The sequence below is a fragment of the Halichoeres trimaculatus genome, unplaced genomic scaffold (genome assembly GCF_033239565.1).
Source record: "Halichoeres trimaculatus isolate MK-OKI-2021-1 unplaced genomic scaffold, fHalTri1.1 fHalTri1_scaffold_18, whole genome shotgun sequence".
In the NCBI taxonomy this organism is placed as follows: Eukaryota; Metazoa; Chordata; class Actinopteri; order Labriformes; family Labridae; genus Halichoeres; species Halichoeres trimaculatus.
The window spans coordinates 26502178-26521533 of NW_027437196.1; the positions used below are offsets into that span (position 1 = coordinate 26502178).

General features: G+C 41.8%; 1 protein-coding gene across 1 annotated transcript in view; it reads left to right on the forward strand.

Moving 5' to 3' along the window:
* kcnh2b (potassium voltage-gated channel, subfamily H (eag-related), member 2b) overlaps window positions 1–19356 on the forward strand; it is a 434397-nt gene that overhangs the window by 406940 nt on the left and 8101 nt on the right. Inside the window, exons 11-19 of the mRNA XM_074692997.1 lie at window positions 506–600; window positions 769–909; window positions 6168–6367; window positions 15537–15789; window positions 17633–17826; window positions 18064–18166; window positions 18295–18443; window positions 18548–18689; window positions 18792–18981. Of these exons, the coding sequence (XP_074549098.1) occupies window positions 506–600; window positions 769–909; window positions 6168–6367; window positions 15537–15789; window positions 17633–17826; window positions 18064–18166; window positions 18295–18443; window positions 18548–18689; window positions 18792–18981 (1467 nt within the window). The remainder of the gene's footprint in view (window positions 1–505; window positions 601–768; window positions 910–6167; window positions 6368–15536; window positions 15790–17632; window positions 17827–18063; window positions 18167–18294; window positions 18444–18547; window positions 18690–18791; window positions 18982–19356) is intronic.

The window sequence follows — 19356 nt, forward strand, 5'->3', positions numbered from 1 at the left end:
CTGTGGTGAAATAAAGCTCAGTTAAGACTAGCAAAGACCAAATTTCCTGATGCTAACAGGTTAACTGCAGTGGTACACATGAAAATTCTGGCTTAGGTAACTTCATTGGTGTTATTTTTACTGAGTACTCTTCTTTGTTGTCTCACTACCACCCAACTGGTGTTGCAGTAAGTTGTAATTACTTTGATTTTTCTCTCCATGTCACTCACCTGATTTACATAATCTACACAGGCCATCAACTAACTGTTGAAACACAGACAAAACCATGTAGTTCCTAGGAGTGTTTTACCTTCTGGTTGAAAAATACCCAAATGGTTGTGGTGAAATTAAGCTCCTGTAACATGTGTAAAATTTTGACCTAATTCCACCTCAAGAAATGACAATTTCACAACACTATAGAGAAATTCTGAATCTTTTCATTGAGTTTTGTGGGTTATAGCAATTTTTTTTCTTGTGTTACTAAACTCAGTGCACAAAATAATGTTACTCTCTGACTATTTTCCAGGTACGCCATTGGTAGCGTCGAGAGGAGCGGCTCCATCGGTTGGCTCCACACTTTGGGGGACCAGTTAGGAAAACACTACAACGACTCTATTCCAGGTACTTAAGACAAAAATGCTCTGGTAGAAGCAGAAGTTATGTTTATTGTAGTGGCCCTGCCTATGTGTTTAGTAAAAAGTGTCAGGCACATGTTGCTGATTTGTCAGTATTAACCATCAGTTATTCTGCTACCAAAAAATCTTTTTGAATACGTTATGTGCCCCACAGGTTCAGGTCCCTCCATCAAAGACAAGTACGTCACAGCTCTGTACTTCACCTTCAGCAGTCTGACCAGTGTGGGCTTCGGAAACGTGTCGCCAAACACCAACTCTGAGAAGATCTTCTCCATCTGTGTCATGCTCATCGGATGTAAGTGTTAACACTGTGCCAAAAGTTGATAAAAACTATAACTCACTGGTTTTAGAGCTGGTTGAGAGGAAATACTCTAACAACAGGATGAAAGTGTGTGAAATTTAACTTCTGACAACAGCTTTTCTCTGAAATAATGTAGTTAAATAAAGAAGAGCCCCGTGTCTGGATTTGTAAAGTTACATGTAACTCCATTTGTAAGGTGGAGCGTGACATAAAGATGGCTCAGCCTGAGTAGGTTTTAGCTATCCCAGCATGCTTCGTTCAGTGAAGGATGAGGTTGCATTGAAAAAATGAACAGGAGCAAGTTTAAGCCATGCTTTTCTACATTTACTTTTAAGAATCTCTTTATCTGTAAAAGGTTTGATGTAAGATTTGGAGGATTACATTTTTCCTTACTTATAGACAGCGAGTTGACAGCCTGCATGACTTTAAAAATGTCATTAATGTTTGATGTGAAGACTAAATGTGACATCCTGTACTTCTCTATATTAAACCTCTAATTATCTGCGGCTAATGTGAAAAAGGTTTAGCTCTTATTTCAGCAATATTTGGTTCAAAGGTCTGATAAGAAGAAAAAGCCCTGCTGTATGTTTAAACATTTTCACAATGATCATAAGAATTAAAGGCACGCTGTTTTCCTAAACCCTCCTCTCTCTCGGCCTCCGTCGAGTGTGAATAATTCTTCACCAAATCATGCCAATTATTACATTTCTGCTGCTTTTGATGCTTTTTTTCCTTGTCTTTAATACTTTTCCTGTTCCAGCTCCTGGACAGAGCCATAGATCATGCTCTACATCGTGAAAGCATATCATCTGATGATTTATTAATATAACCCCTCAGCAGGATTGCAATATCCCGTCTCATGCTTAACTTCCTCTTTGAAAAGCGATTACCTCGGCATGCTGGCAGAGCTCTGAAACCCCACAGAAGTAGTTTTAAAAAGTTACCAAAAGGTAGTTTGCATGTTCGTGTGCCGGTAGCATTCCTTATTTTCAGTTTTCTATTAAAAAAAATGAGAAATGAAACATATTCAACTGGAGTTGCACAAAGGTATAATCAGACTTGGAGGCTGCTCGTCAGCTGGGCCTTTCTGTTTTTATTTTTAGGTCTGGCTTTGTTTCTCCTCCTGGTGGTTTTGGAGTTCTGCTTTGCCAAAAAACACAACCTCAGGCTTGTAAAAATTTCTATTATTGAAGAACAGGACTCTGTTGCTCCGTGCTGTTTTACAGCAATCTGCATTTATAAGCTGTTCAAACAGAATACAGGATCAATGCTGTCCTTTGTGTCACACACTCTCACATTCACACTCACATTCACACTCTCACACAAAGCCGTTTTTGTGGGTTATGAGGATGGTGATGGGAGCTGACAGAGGTCAGGGGGTTGCAGGATTCAACACGACAAAAGGACAAAACTGAGAGGCCCATGAAGGATACAACACACACCACGCTGTCCTCTGCAGACAAAACCGTTTAGATCAGTCCACGTGTTTAACAGTCGACTCACCTCAAACAGAAACGGCTGCACGCACAGAAGTTTTCCTCTGGGAGCAAGAATAAAACATTTATATTATTTACACTGAGCCAAATGTGTACTGAGGGTTCCTGCATGTTCCATGAGTCTCATCACACACCTGTTATGAACTTGCAGTATTGTTACCTGGTAGCAGTGGTTTCTTTCTCAATAGACTTTCCCTGTAATTACACTCTGGAGGAAAAACTGCAATCAAATAAACATGTGAAAATAAGCTCTGTGAATATATATTAGTTTGTTTACAAACAATGAAAGGAAACAAAAAAAAGAAAAACAGAAAAATCTGTGAACCTGCCAAACCCTGACAAATATGACAAACAAAACACACAAAAGCACGATGGCACGAGGCATAAACACTTGACAGAACGCTTAATATCAGGGTTTCACTCCGCTCTGACAGCTCACCCAGTGTTTATCATTCACTTTACTGAATGATAAAGCTTACATGTTATTTTTCATATAACTTACAGTTATGTTTAATTTAAAATCCCTGTGATGACTTTATAAGTGAGCTTGGAATAGTCTCACTTTTATATATTTTCCTGTTTACAGTCCACTATTTAAAAATGAGATCATCAGCAGCAACATTGGTTTCAACTAAATTTCATCTGTGGTCAGGTTGGACTTTCTAAGGAGGAAACAAATTAATTTATGTCAGATAGATCCCTAAAACTATGCCGCAAACTGGGTTAAATAGCCAGGTTACATTAGCTCTGCTAGGTGAGGTTGTAGCTGGTAGATGAGCTCTGGTAGGAGATAACCAGGATTTACTAACGTTACATGATACAGACCATAGTCTGTAAAAAAAAAAGAAGAAAAAAAAGGACGTCATCTTGCTCAGCTCGAAGTGAGGTCTCCACAAAAACTGCTCCCCCTGGTGGCTGGCTGCAGTATCAAAAAATCTGTCTCTCCAGTCATTCCAGATGTGCTGTAGTCAAACTTAAAAAAATAATACACCTGGTAGAAATGTTTCTCATGCCCTATTGTTGTGGTGATTAGAAGATATAATTTGGCTGCCTTGTATTCAGGTCCTCTTTTTTCTGAAAGTTTTGTTGTCTTTAGTCATGAGACGTTAAAAACAAGGTTTTACGTCACATTTAACGATGATTGACAGCTGCCTTTCTGGTGTATTTTGGGGGGGGATTGTAAAATATGTCGAGAGGTAGAGTCAAAAAGTCATTAGACTCCCGAAAGAAAAAAAAAAAAATCATAATTATTTTTGTCACCTGGCTCCACTCAGATCCTCCCCAAATCCCTCACAGTCTTTACTGCGCAGACTCTGGCTGCACAACTGCTGCCAATGGCTGCGCCTGTGACGGGGGAATTTTGGCTTCAAAACCGTACAATGGTAAATGGTGGAGCCACACTGTTCAATCTATATACAGTTTATGATACAGACACGTCTCAGAGCACCAGGCTGTGAATCACCCTCTGGACACTAAACTACAAACTAAGTTCACAAAGTTTGATTGTTGACACCTTTTAAACAATAGTCTCACATTATGTGGTCACTTTGCATCCCGGTATGAGTTGTCTTGAATAAAGAAAAGTAATGTTAAAAAGATCTGCTCTCCATAACAAATGCCAACTTTGTAAGAGTGATGGTGCTCATGGGAAATGGAGTTTACACCCAGAAAAACACAGCAGGTTCTGGATAGTCCTCACAGTTTCCTTAATTTTTTTTTTTTTAATTTTTTTTTTTTTTTACTCAGACTCTTATATTTGGCATCAATTTAAATCAGAATATGACTTTTTGGGGAGAATCTTGTTATATTTTCTTTTTTGTAACAGAGTTTCATATTTTTAAGTCTTTCTGAAATTGTTCTCACCAGTGTTGAAGCTTCAGTGTTTTGATGTTTAATAAATCATTCGAGCTACTGCAGAACCCTGTTTGATGGGAGTGATGGGAGTCAACATCCGCAGGCTATGTTCAGAGTTAATTATGTTTAAAATTTATCAACAGTTCGAGTCAAACAGTTCATGAAAAAAATCAAAGCTGGAGATTTTGTTTTTCTTTAGCAGAAAAAGTTTTTCTCAGTCAACAAGCTGAACATTTAAATGTATTTTACACAGAAAGAGAGAAATATGAACCAGTCCTTTACTAAAATAACTGCTGGTTAGATGGGTCGTCATGTCCATACTGGCTGTAAACTTTGGTGCAGATTTTGGACGGCTGAATTCAAATGTTAGTAAAGGATTTCTGAATTTCCCAGAGTCAAGCAGGGTTTCAACTTCATTTTCTTAATGTAAAATCTTTTTTAACCCAGCACGACAAAAAAAGCACATGATCACTGAATGACACTATTTTACATTATTCTTGGGGAACATCACACCCTCTGGGAACGTGATGGTGGGATCATGTTGCCCCCCTGCTGTGCTGGCAGCAGAGGTGGTTTTAGAGGCCTAACGGGTGAGACGGGGTCACAGTGGGCCAGCAGCATGGAACAGTGTGTGTGTATGTGTGTGTTTATGGAAAGCTCCCACTGTGTGTTTACCTGGTTCCACAGTGATGTTACACTCCGGGAAATTGCTCACCAGGTCACCAGTGTTATACTGCTGCTGCGTTATAATGAAAGTACAAAAGGTGTAACGATGACGGGACTTCATAAAAGAGCTCGTGTGACGTGTTCATAAGATTGTCACAAATGTATCTTGTCATTAATAAAAGGCAGGTATCTGCTGACTTAGGTTTAATATAGAAGTAGGGATACACAATTTAATTTGTGTAGTAACAAAACAAACTTATCACAGTGGAAAAAAAGCAGTATTTCAGCCAAGATTACACAATGATAAAATACAGAAATGTTGCCGCCAAATTTAGGTGTGGTCCCATGACTCTACATTAAGAGTTAGACTTGGGTATACAAGAGACATTTCATTTCCTTTCATTTAGGAAAATAACAGGGAACAAATAAACTATTGACAATAATGCCCTTGCCTCTAATTTACAACTCGTTATCATTTCGGATACTCAAATCCTTTTCAGATTCTTCTTTTCCTCTTACACCGTCTGTAACGATGATTCTCTGGTGGATTTTAACTGGTCATGGCTTTGTCATCCAACATGACAACGTGGCTCCTGGTGTAAAAGTAGTTTTTTGTAAACCAAAGTGAACTTTATTCACTTGCGCTGGGGCGAATAACTGTGGCCTCATTTGGATTTTACAGGAGGAAGATAACACATGAGTTGTAAATTACAGGCAAAGATACTTTTTTTCTTTTTTTGGGACATTACTCAGACACAGATATAGAGTTACAGACACAAATCCCTCTCCACGACTTATGCATACATTTCATGAGTTATAAATGCCGTGGAGACTGTTTTAATCCCATTAAGTGGTCCAAAAAAGGCTTTTTGTGTGTATTGTTTATCATCTTTAACAGATGGTGTGTGTCAAGGGTTACGACTGTATTGACTTGTTTTAACAACAGTCTGATGTATGCTAATAGATCTTTACCATTAGCGAGCTGAGCCTTCTCTTCTCTTTCTGTCTTCACTCCATCTTTCCCGGGCCTTTCTCCAACAGCAGTCCATGCTTTACTGAATATAAGACCCAAGAGTGTCAAGCTTAATAAAACATTTCTTTTTAAAAAGAGAAGACAGGGTCGGATCAGTGTATCTGAGCACTGTCCGTGTTCATACTTTATGTGAAAGTACATTTTTCTTCTTTCTCCTCTTCTCCTTATCACACCCTCACCCTTTCTCTATCCACCCCCTCCAGCCCTGATGTACGCCAGCATCTTTGGGAATGTGTCAGCCATCATCCAGCGGCTGTACTCAGGGACGGCCCGGTACCACACGCAGATGCTCCGAGTCCGAGAGTTCATCCGCTTCCACCAGATCCCCAACCCGCTCAGGCAGAGGCTGGAGGAGTACTTCCAGCACGCCTGGTCCTACACCAACGGCATCGACATGAACGCTGTGAGTTCCCATCACCCCGTGTGTGTCCATACCCAGTCTGTTCATGTTCATGAGTGAGTGCTGGCATGAATACACACATGTACACACATGTACACACAGAAGGCTGGAGGAGTATTGTTGAGCCTGCGTTGTACGTTAATAGGATGAGGTGAAGACTTTGTCTCAGCATGCATGGTCCGACACCATCAGAGAGAATAGGAATGATGTGAGTATCATACATTATATTCACGCACACACACACACATGTATTTACACATACACACATATGCGAACATGCACATGCACACAAAGACATTTATCTTTGTGTTTGCAACATTCTAGGAAAGTTATCAACTGTACAGATGCACAACTTGAATTCTATGAGTTACAGAAGAAGTGTGTCACACATGTAAATAATACCACACACACTGACACTCACACACATAAGCATTCACACACTCACATGGGTTGAAGGAGTGGATTTAACATGCTTGTTGGCCTCTTTCTGAACCCTGAGTCACAGCCTATAGGAAGATGCTGCACACACACACATGCACATGCATTGTCCCATCACATCTTCTATTTCTCTGTGTTAGTGTTATGAAGGCTCTGACTTATATGTGACATGCATGCAACCACAAAATGCACGCACATGTAGCCCTGTAACATGTTAGCCTCTGTACATGTGAGGGTTTAATGGAGTGTCAGACTCAGTGGAAATCTTCTTTAATCCACATTTTACAGAAAGAGCAGAATGTACATCCTGAAAACCATGCACTGAACTCTTGTTTGACCTCTAAAACCACCCAAAGCTCATCTTTCCTGTCTTTCAAGCTGTTTTATGCTGTAAACCTTAAAAAACAGTCCTGGCACTCTGTGGAGGAGCAACAATGAAAGAGCTTTAGTATCTCATTTTGGTTTCCGAATTGAATCATGTCATATATCTTTTTTCACTATCTTAACCTTTTACTGTTGTTTTTTCTTATCTTTCACTTGGTTTGTTTTTGTTCCATAAATACGTTTATAAATGCAGATTTAAAAGCAGCAGTAGAAAATATCTTCAAATATTTCTATCAGTTACTGAAATCCTGCTGCATTTCCATGTAATGAACAGAGATAGAAACAAAAATAATGAAAGGATATGAATACATTTCCTCTTGTCCTCCTTTTCTCTTGTTTTGTTGCTTTTTTGGGTCTCAGTGAAACATAATTTGGTGAATATCTACTCCAGTCATTGTGTGGAATAGATCCCTCTGTGCATCTTCCTCTAAGACCGATTCATTCTGCTGCAGCGTCTTTTATCCATGAGGATGGAGAGAACATCAGAGCACTTTTGAAGATGATATGAACACTTAAAAAGGACGGATGAGTTATAAATACGTTTTATATATTTCCTGTGGATGATCAGGACATTAAGACTCCTCTGAAGTGGCTCTTTAGCGGATAATTTCATTACGTGAGTGTAGCTCTGATCAGAAGAACAGAGTGTTGCTTTCAACATCTGCAGTTCTTCAAGTGTCCACTAGAGGCATTAAAGATAAAGAAGAACCAAGTTAAATTAAAGCTGCAAGCAGCATTAGACGGGTCCTCGGGCTCCTGCCGGTTTTCCCTCCAATGTGTCCAACAAAATAAGACGAACATTTCGGCGTTGGTTTCATCTGTCTACGACATTCCTAGCCCCAGTTAGGGCTGTTTTGGTGTGTGTAGGCTTGAAGTGAGCCTTATGGCTCTGAGAGAATATTATGGGATGTCTGGGAGTCAGTTGATACCATGGCAACGTATCCTCTGCTATGCTGAATGACATCACCTGCTGCATGCTTGGAATTCTAATTAGCGTGACAGAACCCCAAACAGAGTGGAGACTGAGAGTTTATCAGGCATGTAATGTAAAGAAGTCCTCACAGAGTCCATAATTTTACCCCAATCTGTGTCAAAAATATCATATTTGATAGTAGAGCTTGTGAGGAATCCATTTTTGGCATTTTTAAAGCTGTACGAGTTGTACTTTTTTCTCTAGAAGCCCTAATGTGTCACAACACCGGTGGAAGAGTGCTCAAAATGGATTTTGTAATTTAGAGAAATGGCTGAACTACTTGTCCTGTAGGTCACAATGTTGGCTTAATCTGTGTAAAAATATCATATGGTTGTAGGGAATTTTGTCAGGAATCCAACCATGTCAATTTTAAAGCTCTATGACTTTTAGTTTTTTGTCTAGAGGCCCAAATGCGGCACTAGTAGAATGTGTGTTTTGACCTGAAATCGGTTCTCCTCATCTGCTAACATGGAGAAATCCTAAATCGGCCAAAAGCGGTCGGCGGCTTTGAGGGCTCGCCATTCGAAAACCGGGCCAGAAACAACAACTTCCTTCACAACTTTTGGAGAGCAGGGTCTAGTCTGTCATGTGATGGTAGTCTCAAACCTGTACCATTTTTGGTTTCAGAGGGGAAAATTTTAGCAGAAATTGTTAAAAAAAAATTTTTTTAATTTTGTGAGGCAAATAGCCGGCTTCCTGTTGGAGATAGGTCCAGGGTAGCAGCGTATGATTTTTGCGTCTCGATCATACGGACGTTTTGGTGTTGGTTTCATCTCTCTACGACATTCCTAGCCCAAGCTAGGGCCCTTAGCGTGTGCCTAGGTGGCGCTATTGAGCTTATTATGGGATGTCGGGGGTCATGTTTGGTATCAAATCGCAATTTCACGCGATCCTGATGTGCGTGCCAATTTTGGTGAGTTTTGGAGCATGTTTAGGAGGTGTAATTTGCGTTCTCGGGGCGGGTGGAATAATAATAAGAAAAAAAAAGAAACGCAGCAGGAACAATAGTGCCCTCGGCCTTCGGCCGAGGGCACCTTCTAGCTCTTGCTAGAAGGTGCCCTGGCTCAGGCCGAGGACCCTAATAATTAAAGCTGCAAGCAGCGTTAGACGGGTCCTCGGGCTCCTGCCGGTTTTCCCTCCAATGTGTCCAACAAAATAAGACGAACATTTCGGCGTTGGTTTGATCTGTCTACGACATTCCTAGCCCCAGTTAGGGCTGTTTTGGTGTGTGTAGGCTTGAAGTGAGCCTTATGGCTCTGAGAGAATATTATGGGATGTCAGGGAGTCAGTTGATACCATGGCAACGTATCCCTCTGCTAGGCTGAAGGACATCACCAGCTGCATGAGTGGAACTCTAATTAGCGTGACAGAACCCCAAACAGAGTGGAGACTGAGAGTTTATCAGCCATCTAATGTAAAGAAATCCTCACAGAGTCCACAATTTTACCCCAATCTGTGTCAAAAATATCATGTTGATAGGAATTTTTGTCAGGAATCCATTTTTGGCATTTTTAAAGCTGTACGAGTTTTACTTTTTTCTCTAGAAGCACAAATGCGTCACAAGACAGATGGAAGAGTGCTGGAAATGGATTTTTTATTTATGAGAAACGTCCAAACTACTTGTCCTGTAGGTCACAATGTTGGCTTAATCTGTGTAAAAATATCATATGGTTGTAGGGAATTTTGTCAGGAATCCAACCATGTAATTTTTAAAGCTCTATGACTTTTAGTTTTTTGTCTAGAGGCCCAAATGCGGCACTAGTAGAATGTGTGTTTTGACCTGAAATCTTTTCTCCTCATCTGCTAACATGGAGAAATCCTAAATCGGCCAAAAGCGGTCGGCGACTTTGAGGGCTCACCATTCAAAAACCGGGCCCGAAATAACAACTTCCTTCACAACTTTTGGAGAGCAGGGTCTAGTCTGTCATGTGATGGTAGTCTCAAACCTGTACCATTTTTGGTTTCAGAGGAGAAAATTTTTGCAGAAAGGGTTAAAAAAAAAATTTTTTAATTTTGTGAGGCAAATAGCCGGCTTCCTGTTGGAGATAGGTCCAGGGTAGCAGCGTATGATTTTTGCGTCTCGATGACACGAGCATTTTGGTGTTGGTTTCATCTCTCTACGACATTCCTAGCCCGAGCTAGGGCTCTTAGCGTGTGCCTAGGTGGCGCTATTGAGCTTATTATGGGATGTAGGGGGTCATGTTTGGTATCAAATTGCAATTTCACGCGATCCTGATGTGTGTGCCAATTTTGGTGAGTTTTTGAGCATGTTTAGGGGGTCAAATTAGCGTTCATTGACGGGGCGGAATAATAAGAAAAAAAAAGAAACGGACGAAATACAATAGTGCCCTCGGCCTTCGGCCGAGGGCACCTTCTAGCTCTTGCTAGAAGGTGCCCTGGCTCAGGCCGAGGACCCTAAAAAGAAACGCAGCAGGAACAATAGTGTCCTCCGCCTTCGGCGGAGGACACCTTCTAGCCCTGCTAGAAGGTGCCCTCCGCTCAGGCCGAGGACCCTAAAAAGAAACGGACGGAATACAATAGTGCCCTCGGCCTTCGGCCGAGGGCACCTTCTAGCTCCTGCTAGAAGGTGCCCTGGCTCAGGCCGAGGACCCTAATAAAAGCTGCAAGCAGCGTTAGACGGGTCCTCGGGCTCCTGCCGGTTTTCCCTCCAATGTGTCCAACAAAATAAGACGAACATTTCGGCGTTGGTTTCATCTCTCTACGACATTCCTAGCCCCAGTTAGGGCTGTTTTGGTGTGCATAGGGTGAAAGTGAGCCTAATGGCTCTGAGAGAATATTATGGGATGTCTGGGAGTCAGTTGATACCATGGCAACGTATCCTCTGCTATGCTGAGTGACATCACCAGCAGCTGCATGCTTGGAATTCTAATTAGCGTGACACGAGTGTGACTAGTGCCTGGAGGGAGTTTTTATCAGGCATCTAATGTAAAGAAATCCTCACAGAGTCCACAATTTTAACCCAATCTGTGTCAAAAATATCATATTTGATAGTAGAGCTTGTGAGGAATCCATTTTTGGCATTTTCAAAGCTGTACGAGTTATACTTTTTTCTCTAGAAGCCCTAATGTGTCACAACACCGGTGAAAGAGTGCTCAAAATGGATTTTTTTATTTCAGAGCCATGTCTGAACTACTTGTCCTGTAGGCCACAATGTTGGCTTAATCTGTGTAAAAATATCATATGGTTGTAGGGAATTTTGTCAGGAATCCAACCATGTAATTTTTAAAGCTCTATGACTTTTAGTTTTTTGTCTAGAGGCCCAAATGCGGCACTAGTAGAAGTACTAGTAGTGAGTGTTTTGACCTGAAATCTGTTCTCCTCATCTGCTAACATGGAGAAATCCTAAATTGGCCAAAAGCGGTCGGCGACTTTGAGGGCTCGCCATTCGAAAACCGGGCCCGAAACAACAACTTCCCCCACAACTTTTGTAGAGCAGGGTCTGGTCTGTCATGTGATGGTAGTCTCAAACCTGTACCATTTTTGGTTTTAGAGGAGAAAATTTTTGCAGAAAGGTTTAAAAAAAAAATTTTTTTTATTTTGGCGGGCAAATTGCCGGCTTCCTGTTGGAGATGGGTCCAGGGTAGCAGCGTATGATTTTTGGGTCTCGATGACACGAGCGTTTTGGTGTTGGTTTCATCTCTCTACGACATTCCTAGCCCGAGCTAGGGCCCTTAGCGTGTGCCTAGGTGGCGCTATTGAGCTTATTATGGGATGTAGGGGGTCATGTTTGGTATTAAACGAAAATTTTTCACGATTCAGGGGTGCGTGCCAATTTTGGTGAGTTTTTGAGCATGTTTAGGGGGTCAAATTAGCGTTCAAAGCGCGGACGGAATAATAATAAGAAAAAAAAAAAAAAAGAAACGCAGCAGGAACAATAGTGCCCTCGGCCTTCGGCCGAGGGCACCTTCTAGCTTGCTAGAAGGTGCCCTCTTCCGTTGGCCGAGGACCCTAAAAATCTGTTTTTAAAGCAGACTTATTTCTTAATCTGTACACACTGTGCAGAGGGGAGAATTTGTTAAAACTTGTCTGTTTTTTAAATATAATGACTCAGAGTTGTGCATAGATTTGTGTAATTGGCGTCGCAGCTGAGTGAACGTACTCTGCTTTGGAAAAAATTAGTTAATTAATGAATGAGACTCTGTTCATGTTTCATACGGACTGTGGTTTGGCGTCAGACACATTGTCAAAGTCAGATGTTCTCAGATGTGCTCAGACAACATGTCTTCAAAATGTTTCAACACAAATGTTTCAAACACTTTTTAACATGGTCTTTGATTTAGAGCTTGAATCCCATTAATCAATCATCCTGATGCATAACAGTGTTATTGTGTTTTCTGACTATTATCATCTATTGCTTTGCTAATAGCATTATTATTATTTGTTTATTTGTTAATTTATTTATTTTAATTTCAACATACAAAAATCTGACTTTTCTAAACTTATTCAATCGTATGTTTTTTGGCTCAACTTTTGACTCAACTTTTTACTGATTTTCACCATGCAGGCAAAGAGAGTCTAGTAGTGAGAAGAGAGATCTGTGTTTTCTGCTGAGAACGATTTCTGTGATTATTTTGTAGTGATGGTGGACACAGGAGCCTAACTGTCAGACAGAAAAAGGACAGAAGAGAAGAAGAAAGATAAACAGAAGAGAGATAGAGCACAAGCTAAAGGCTAACACAGAGGTTAATCTGTTTGTGCTAATGTTCATTCCAACCCACAGTCAGCAGTTATTCTGCAGTGGTCTGTTCAAACTTGAGAGTCTATCAATAAAATGAAGAGTGAGGTTACGTTAGCTCTGATTGGTGGATGATTGGCAGGTCATAACCAGGATTTACTAACACGTTACAGACATGTAATGAGCACTGGGCTGTGAGCAACACAACATATAGTCAGATACTAAACTATGGTACAAACTTGCAAAGTTTGCAAATTGTCACATTTAAAAAAATAGCTGTATACAACTGTTGAGAAATACCTTACCTTGTCCCGTTGTATCGAACAAAAAAAAAATGTAGAGCAAAAAAGAAGATCTGATCTTCAAAACAAACCCACGCCTTGTTGAGAGTCATGTCACCTTCATTTTTTAGACCCCATTTACATAACAACGCTTCATCTGAAAACATTAAAACGAAGTGAAAGCACAGTGAAAACGCAAAAATCTGCTTTAACACGGAAACGCAGAGGGACTAAAAACGCTGTAGTAAGTACACCAGGCCCATAGTCAGAGCTATAACTGTCTTGTCCAGAAGCCACTTTTAGTAAATCTCCTCTGAAGTAGAGTTAGGCCGATCATCTGGTATATTGGTGAATACCAAGTTCAAAAGTGGAGTGACAGATGCTCATTTCGTTAAAGACAGTCAGTAGATTCAGCAGATTGAGCAGCACAAGCACAACACGGTTGCGACGATCGTAACAACAGTACTGTTGTCCTGTTGTATGCGTGAAGCGCTAAGTGGAGTGTGAAGTTAGCGTTTCCACTGAAAACGCTGGCTTATTGTTAACACGGCAATGGTGTCGGTAGCGTTTCAGAAAAATCCCACTCTGGAGGCTGTTTTCAAAAGTTTGCGTTTTAGGTTGGCTAAAACGCCGTTTCCGTGGAGACGTAAGGCTGAAACGCAACAAAACTTTTGCGTTTCACCCTAAAACCGTTGTCATGTAAATGGCCCCTCAGTCTTTGTTCTGTCCCTCTAGTACTTTCGTGGTAACTTTACATGATTTAAAGCTCAAAAAAAGAAAATCCTTTTTTTTCTCAGCCTTTATCTGAAACACTTTGTTTTAGCTACTGTCCCTTTAAGGCTCTCTGCTCCACAAACCCCCTTCCTTCTGATTGGTCAGCTCTCTGGAGGCTTGTTGGGTGAGGGGCTATGGGCAGACCTTGGTGTTTGAGGCCCACCCCTTTAATATGTCATGAAACAGTTAGTAGATCCTTATGTGGTGACTTCATTATTTCAACAAGTCTGGTGAAGATCTCTAAAATTCTCAGTTAGGATTTTAACCAAATACTCAGTGTAATACCAGATTAAACAGGATAAAAACAGCTTTCTTTTCTATAACAGGAAACTTTTACATATGAGAGCTGTGTTTCTAAAGAGAGAAGCTGCAGAACAGATCGGGATAATAAATCCTGACAGCAAACATTCAACAGGAACAGTCTTGAAGGTTCAGCGTTTGTTAAATGCACAGATAAAGTGGAGCCGTATCAGAAATCTGACTTCAGCACGTCTGGAGGTTTTACCTGGAACCTAAAGTAAATAAAAGTGCTGTGTACATCAAATGAAAGCTGGCTTTGATTCAGACACTCTAAAGAGGAATGTGAAAGGTTATGCAGAGGATGCCGTTTCTTTTAACATCTTTCTATATGCTTGACTTTGAAAAAGAGGAAGAGTCATTCTTCACGCTGCGTGTGGAGCGGAGAGAGATGGAGAGAAGTAATAGTGAGAGAAAAAGAAGAGTGTTTCATTTCACGAGTAAAAGAGTCCAGGGGTAGAGATGCCGAGCAATGGGGCTTGTAAAAATTTGAGCAGTACGGTAGGTGTAATGGCCATTGGCCGAAAATGAGCAGAAAGCAGAGCCCAGTGAAGGCTGAAATGAAGAGAGTAGCTGGAAACAGATGAAAAGCAGAGCGATGGAGAGGCAGAAACACAGTGTGGGTGTTGTAGGTACAGTTCTGTTCGGTGCAGTCAGCCAGAGAGTTACAAGAGAAGCTCACAGCCTGCCGCTTAAAAGAGCCGGGCTTCCCTTGCTTACAGTGAGCTCATTAAAATTTCACCAATTCTTCACATTAATTACACTCAGAGGGCCTGCTGACTCTGTTCCGGCAGGCCCTCTGAAATACACCATGAAATCATTTCACTGTGAAACTCCATACACAGCGTCTTTCTAAGAGTGAGAGCCCCAAACCGCTGATTCTCTTCCTGTGCTCAGGTTTCAGTCATTAAAGATTCATTTCTACAGCCGAACTTTTCTGATTGTGAGGGCTAATATCCTCTGCTTAATGTAAGCTAACCTACTTCAGGCAGGCTAACGTCTGACATGGTTGTAGAACAGTGAAAAGTCCCATAAATGTTGAGTAGTTGGGATAAGGATAGTAAAGTTCATTCCTTTTAAGGCGTCTATAATCTGTGACATTTATGTGACATTAGCTAATGTTGTGGACTTCTCATATCTGTCACTGGCTGCTAACAGAGCGTATCAACACTTCTGCAGCCGCGCTCTTTCCCTCTCAGTTCCTCCTCCTCCTCCTTTTGCTTCTTGTTGAGTTTATCACTTTTCTCACCTCTTTTGTTCTTTCTGTTCCTTTACCTTCCCTCCTTCTCTGTCCCTCTCCGTCTCCGTGTCCTTGCTTCCTCTCCCCAGGTGCTGAAAGGTTTCCCTGAGTGTCTGCAGGCCGATATCTGCCTCCACCTGAACCGCACGCTGCTGCAGAACTGTAAGGCTTTCAAAGGGTCCACCAAAGGATGCCTCAGGGCGTTGGCCATGAAGTTCAAGACCACCCACGCGCCCCCGGGTGACACGCTGGTCCACGCCGGGGACGTGCTCACCGCCCTGTACTTCATTTCCAGAGGATCCATCGAGATACTGAGAGGAGACGTGGTGGTGGCTATCTTAGGTACACATGAGCACAGTTTGAGTTTTAATCACATCTAACTTTCCCTTTTAAGCTCCTGTGTGAGCGTGTGTGTGATCACTTACTGATTAGAAAAACTGAAACCACAGACATGACTCGAAAAGATTTCTATTACATGAGATAAACTGAGTTTGAAAGCTGCAGGTCGACTGGAATGGCGCTTTGTTGACACATCTCTTGCGATGGCTTTCTAAGTGTTCAGCAGCCAGAAGTCAGACTGTGGCTTCATTAAATGTAAATGTGTATGAGCTGGTTGTGCCATCTGCTGGTGAGCCGAGAGTGTTACTCCAATGTGGAAACAGGACAAGAGAGATTTATCTCCTTTGTCCCCGAGTGAGATGATCGTATATCAAAACCCCTAAAAGTCACCACGCTCAGTCAAAGGTGCTCTGGAGCTTTTATAAATGAAGTTAGAGGTGTCCAAATGTTTTGGTTTCATGAAAATGGCCAAGCACCAGCAGCTCTTACAGACAAACCTATTAACTGTTAAAGTAACATCTGAATGCTCTTTTTGAACGAATCAGTTTCAGTGAGCTCAAACATCCTTGTTCCATCTTCACAGACGGATGAAATCAAATCTCACCTGTCAAGTCAAGTAAAACTTTATTTATGTAGCACATTTTCAAACAGTGCAGTTCATCAAAGTGCTGCACAAGATTAACCCTTTCAAGCTTAAATTAAGTTTTAGTGACAGAAAAAACACATATTTGGGAAAAATATCACATGGGGTAGTTATATACAATTCAGACTTTTTTGAGAGAGACCTTCACATGCAAGGCATTCTGGGATGTTGCAACATTGTAATAAAGCTACCCCTAGGGAAAAACTCAAAGGAGATAAAATCTATTAATTGGTGTGTACTGTATCTATATCTGTAACTATATCTATATCTATCTATCTAGTATATATATATATATATATATATATAACTTACATGAAACTGCTGCTTTGAAAATCTGTTTGGGTGAAACCAAGGCGGCAGCCATGTTAAAAGTGACACAGCTTTGCCAGTTGGTGGGATAGTGGGAAACTGTTGCTAATGCACAACTAAGTTCTGCAGTGGTACTTCTGAGGAAAAAGGCTCATAAAATGAGGATGTGGTGTAATTACGTAACTAGCAATTAGCTCTTGCAAATCTGCAACGTCTGCCCTGAGAGGGTTGAAAACAAGATCAATAAAAAACACCATGAATAAAAAAAGAATCAATAAAACAAATATTTCATAAAAATAATTTATAGGAGCAGATATCCAGTGCAAAAAGGTTTGTTTTAAGAAGTGATTTAAAGGTTTATTTGATTTGATATTAAAGGTCAATGGTCTGTGCAGACCCAATATTTAGAGGCAGAGTGTTCCAGAGTGTAAGAGCAGCTGGCGTGAAAGCTCTGTCCCCTCTTGTTTTGAGTCTCGCTCTGGGAACATCAAGGAGGACCTCACCTGTACCTTAGGTGAGGTTTGATACCAGATGATCAGTTTTCTGCAGTGTTACGTGCTGCCTTAACATCAGCAAACTCTACTTCTGATTAAGGACAGTGTTCTCCATTAGAGGGCGGTGTGGAGAAAACATGTCAGGATGTTTTGTGGCAGGATCAGGATCTAGGTTTTATCAGGATTGTTTCTCATATTCAGACTATTTTGACTTGCAAACAACATTTTTAGACCCAAATATTTCTGATTCTGCACTCTGAATCGTTTTTCTTTATACAAACCACCTGTGAAAAGTCCTAATGTAGCCTAGTGAGACCTTATATTTAGACTTTGGTTTAGTTTTGTCACTTTCAAATTTCTTAATGATAAAAAAATCCCCCTCTCTTTCACCCCTCCTCAGGGAAAAACGACATTTTTGGCGAGCCCATCAACCTGTACTCACGAGCAGGTAAATCCAATGCTGACGTGCGGGCTCTGACCTACTGTGACCTCCATAAAATCTTACGAGAAGATGTTCTGGAGGTGCTCGACATGTATCCTGAGTTTGCGGACAACTTCTGGAACAACCTGGAGATCACCTTCAACCTCAGAGACGTGAGTTTGAATCCAGTGACTGATCCAGAGGCACCATTGAAAGGTTTTTGAAATGTGAAGACTACAGGAGTTCTAGTATTAAAGCAGTAATATCAACTTTTACTTCAAGAAATCATTTTTTACTTTCATCAGACTCTTGGTCACAGTTTCTTTTCTCCATTGTGGTTGGTTTCACCAGAAAACATCCCTCCAGTGTATCTTTTACTAAAGGTAATTCGATACCAATGTTTGTTTCAGACCAACATGATCCCAGGCTCCCCGAGCAGCGATGACTCAAACTGTGGGGGATTCAACAAATTACGCAGACGCAAGTTGTCTTTCCGAAGACGGACAGAAAAAGGTAACACATCTCTCAGTGCAGCCGATCAATCCACCGACACATGAAGAAGAGTTTTCTCAGGAAATACAGTGTTCATCTTTCAAAAGCTATCCCTCTTTCCTCCTCTTCCCCCGCACACATCTGTCCAGATGATGCAGATGCTGGAGAGAAGAAGTCCCATAAGTCTGTGAGGAGAAGACAGAGAGAAGCAGCCAACAACCAAAAACAGGAGGAGGCTCAGAAGCGTCAGTGGGAGGCTCATCGCAGCTCCGTGTCTTCACACTCCAGTGGTGACGAGGTATGAACGCGGCTCTGGTTAATTCTTTATGGCTGCTTGTTTTGTGGGTTCACTGTTGGAGAAACAGAGACAGATCTGAAAGTCTGGATCCACGTCTCTCACAGGGGGAGGAGCCGGTTGTGGCCAGACTCGCCCCTCCACCCATGCTGGAGACGCCACACGCTAAGGCCCCGCCCATGAACTTAACAGAGAACACTGAAGGAGATGGAGACCCCAAGACTGGGAACACCTGTAACGCTCTATCAGGTGAAAACACTCGATGACAGTAGAGCTCATGACTACAACAGGACGACATGTTTGAACAGGGCAGTGAGTCACACACACTCTTCCTCTTCATCCCTCCCTCAGGCGCTTTCTCAGGTGTGTCCAACATCTTCAGTTTCTGGGGGGAGAGCCGGGGGGCCGGTCAGTACCAGGAGGTTCCCAGCTGCAGCCTGGCGTCGCCACCACCCATCAACACGCCGCTGCACAGCCTGAGCCGACAGCAACGCAACCAGCTGGACACACGTCTCGACCTGCTGCAGAAACAGCTAAACAGGTACCCCTCAGAATGTGTGCGTGTGTGTATTGGGATGTGGGTGCAAGTTGGTCTGTCTTCTGCAGCTCATTCCCGTTTTGTTTGGAATCAGACAGTCGTTGAAGAGAGACAGCCCGGCTGCGTCTCTTGACAGTTTGACTCAGAGTCTTCTTTTACCTGGCTGCCTCTGAAGGGAGCTGTGTGTCTCCACCGAAGTGGAAAAGAACTTTTTTTTTTCTGTCTCTGTAGCCTTTAGCTGGATGAGCCTCCTTTGTCAGGTCTGGTTGAGATCACAGGCAGTGTGTCTTTGCTTCACCTCCAGCTGAACACTCAGAGTTTTAACGCATGATTGACTGGATTCGTCTGCGGGATGGGGTGTGTCAGCAGGCAGAAGGT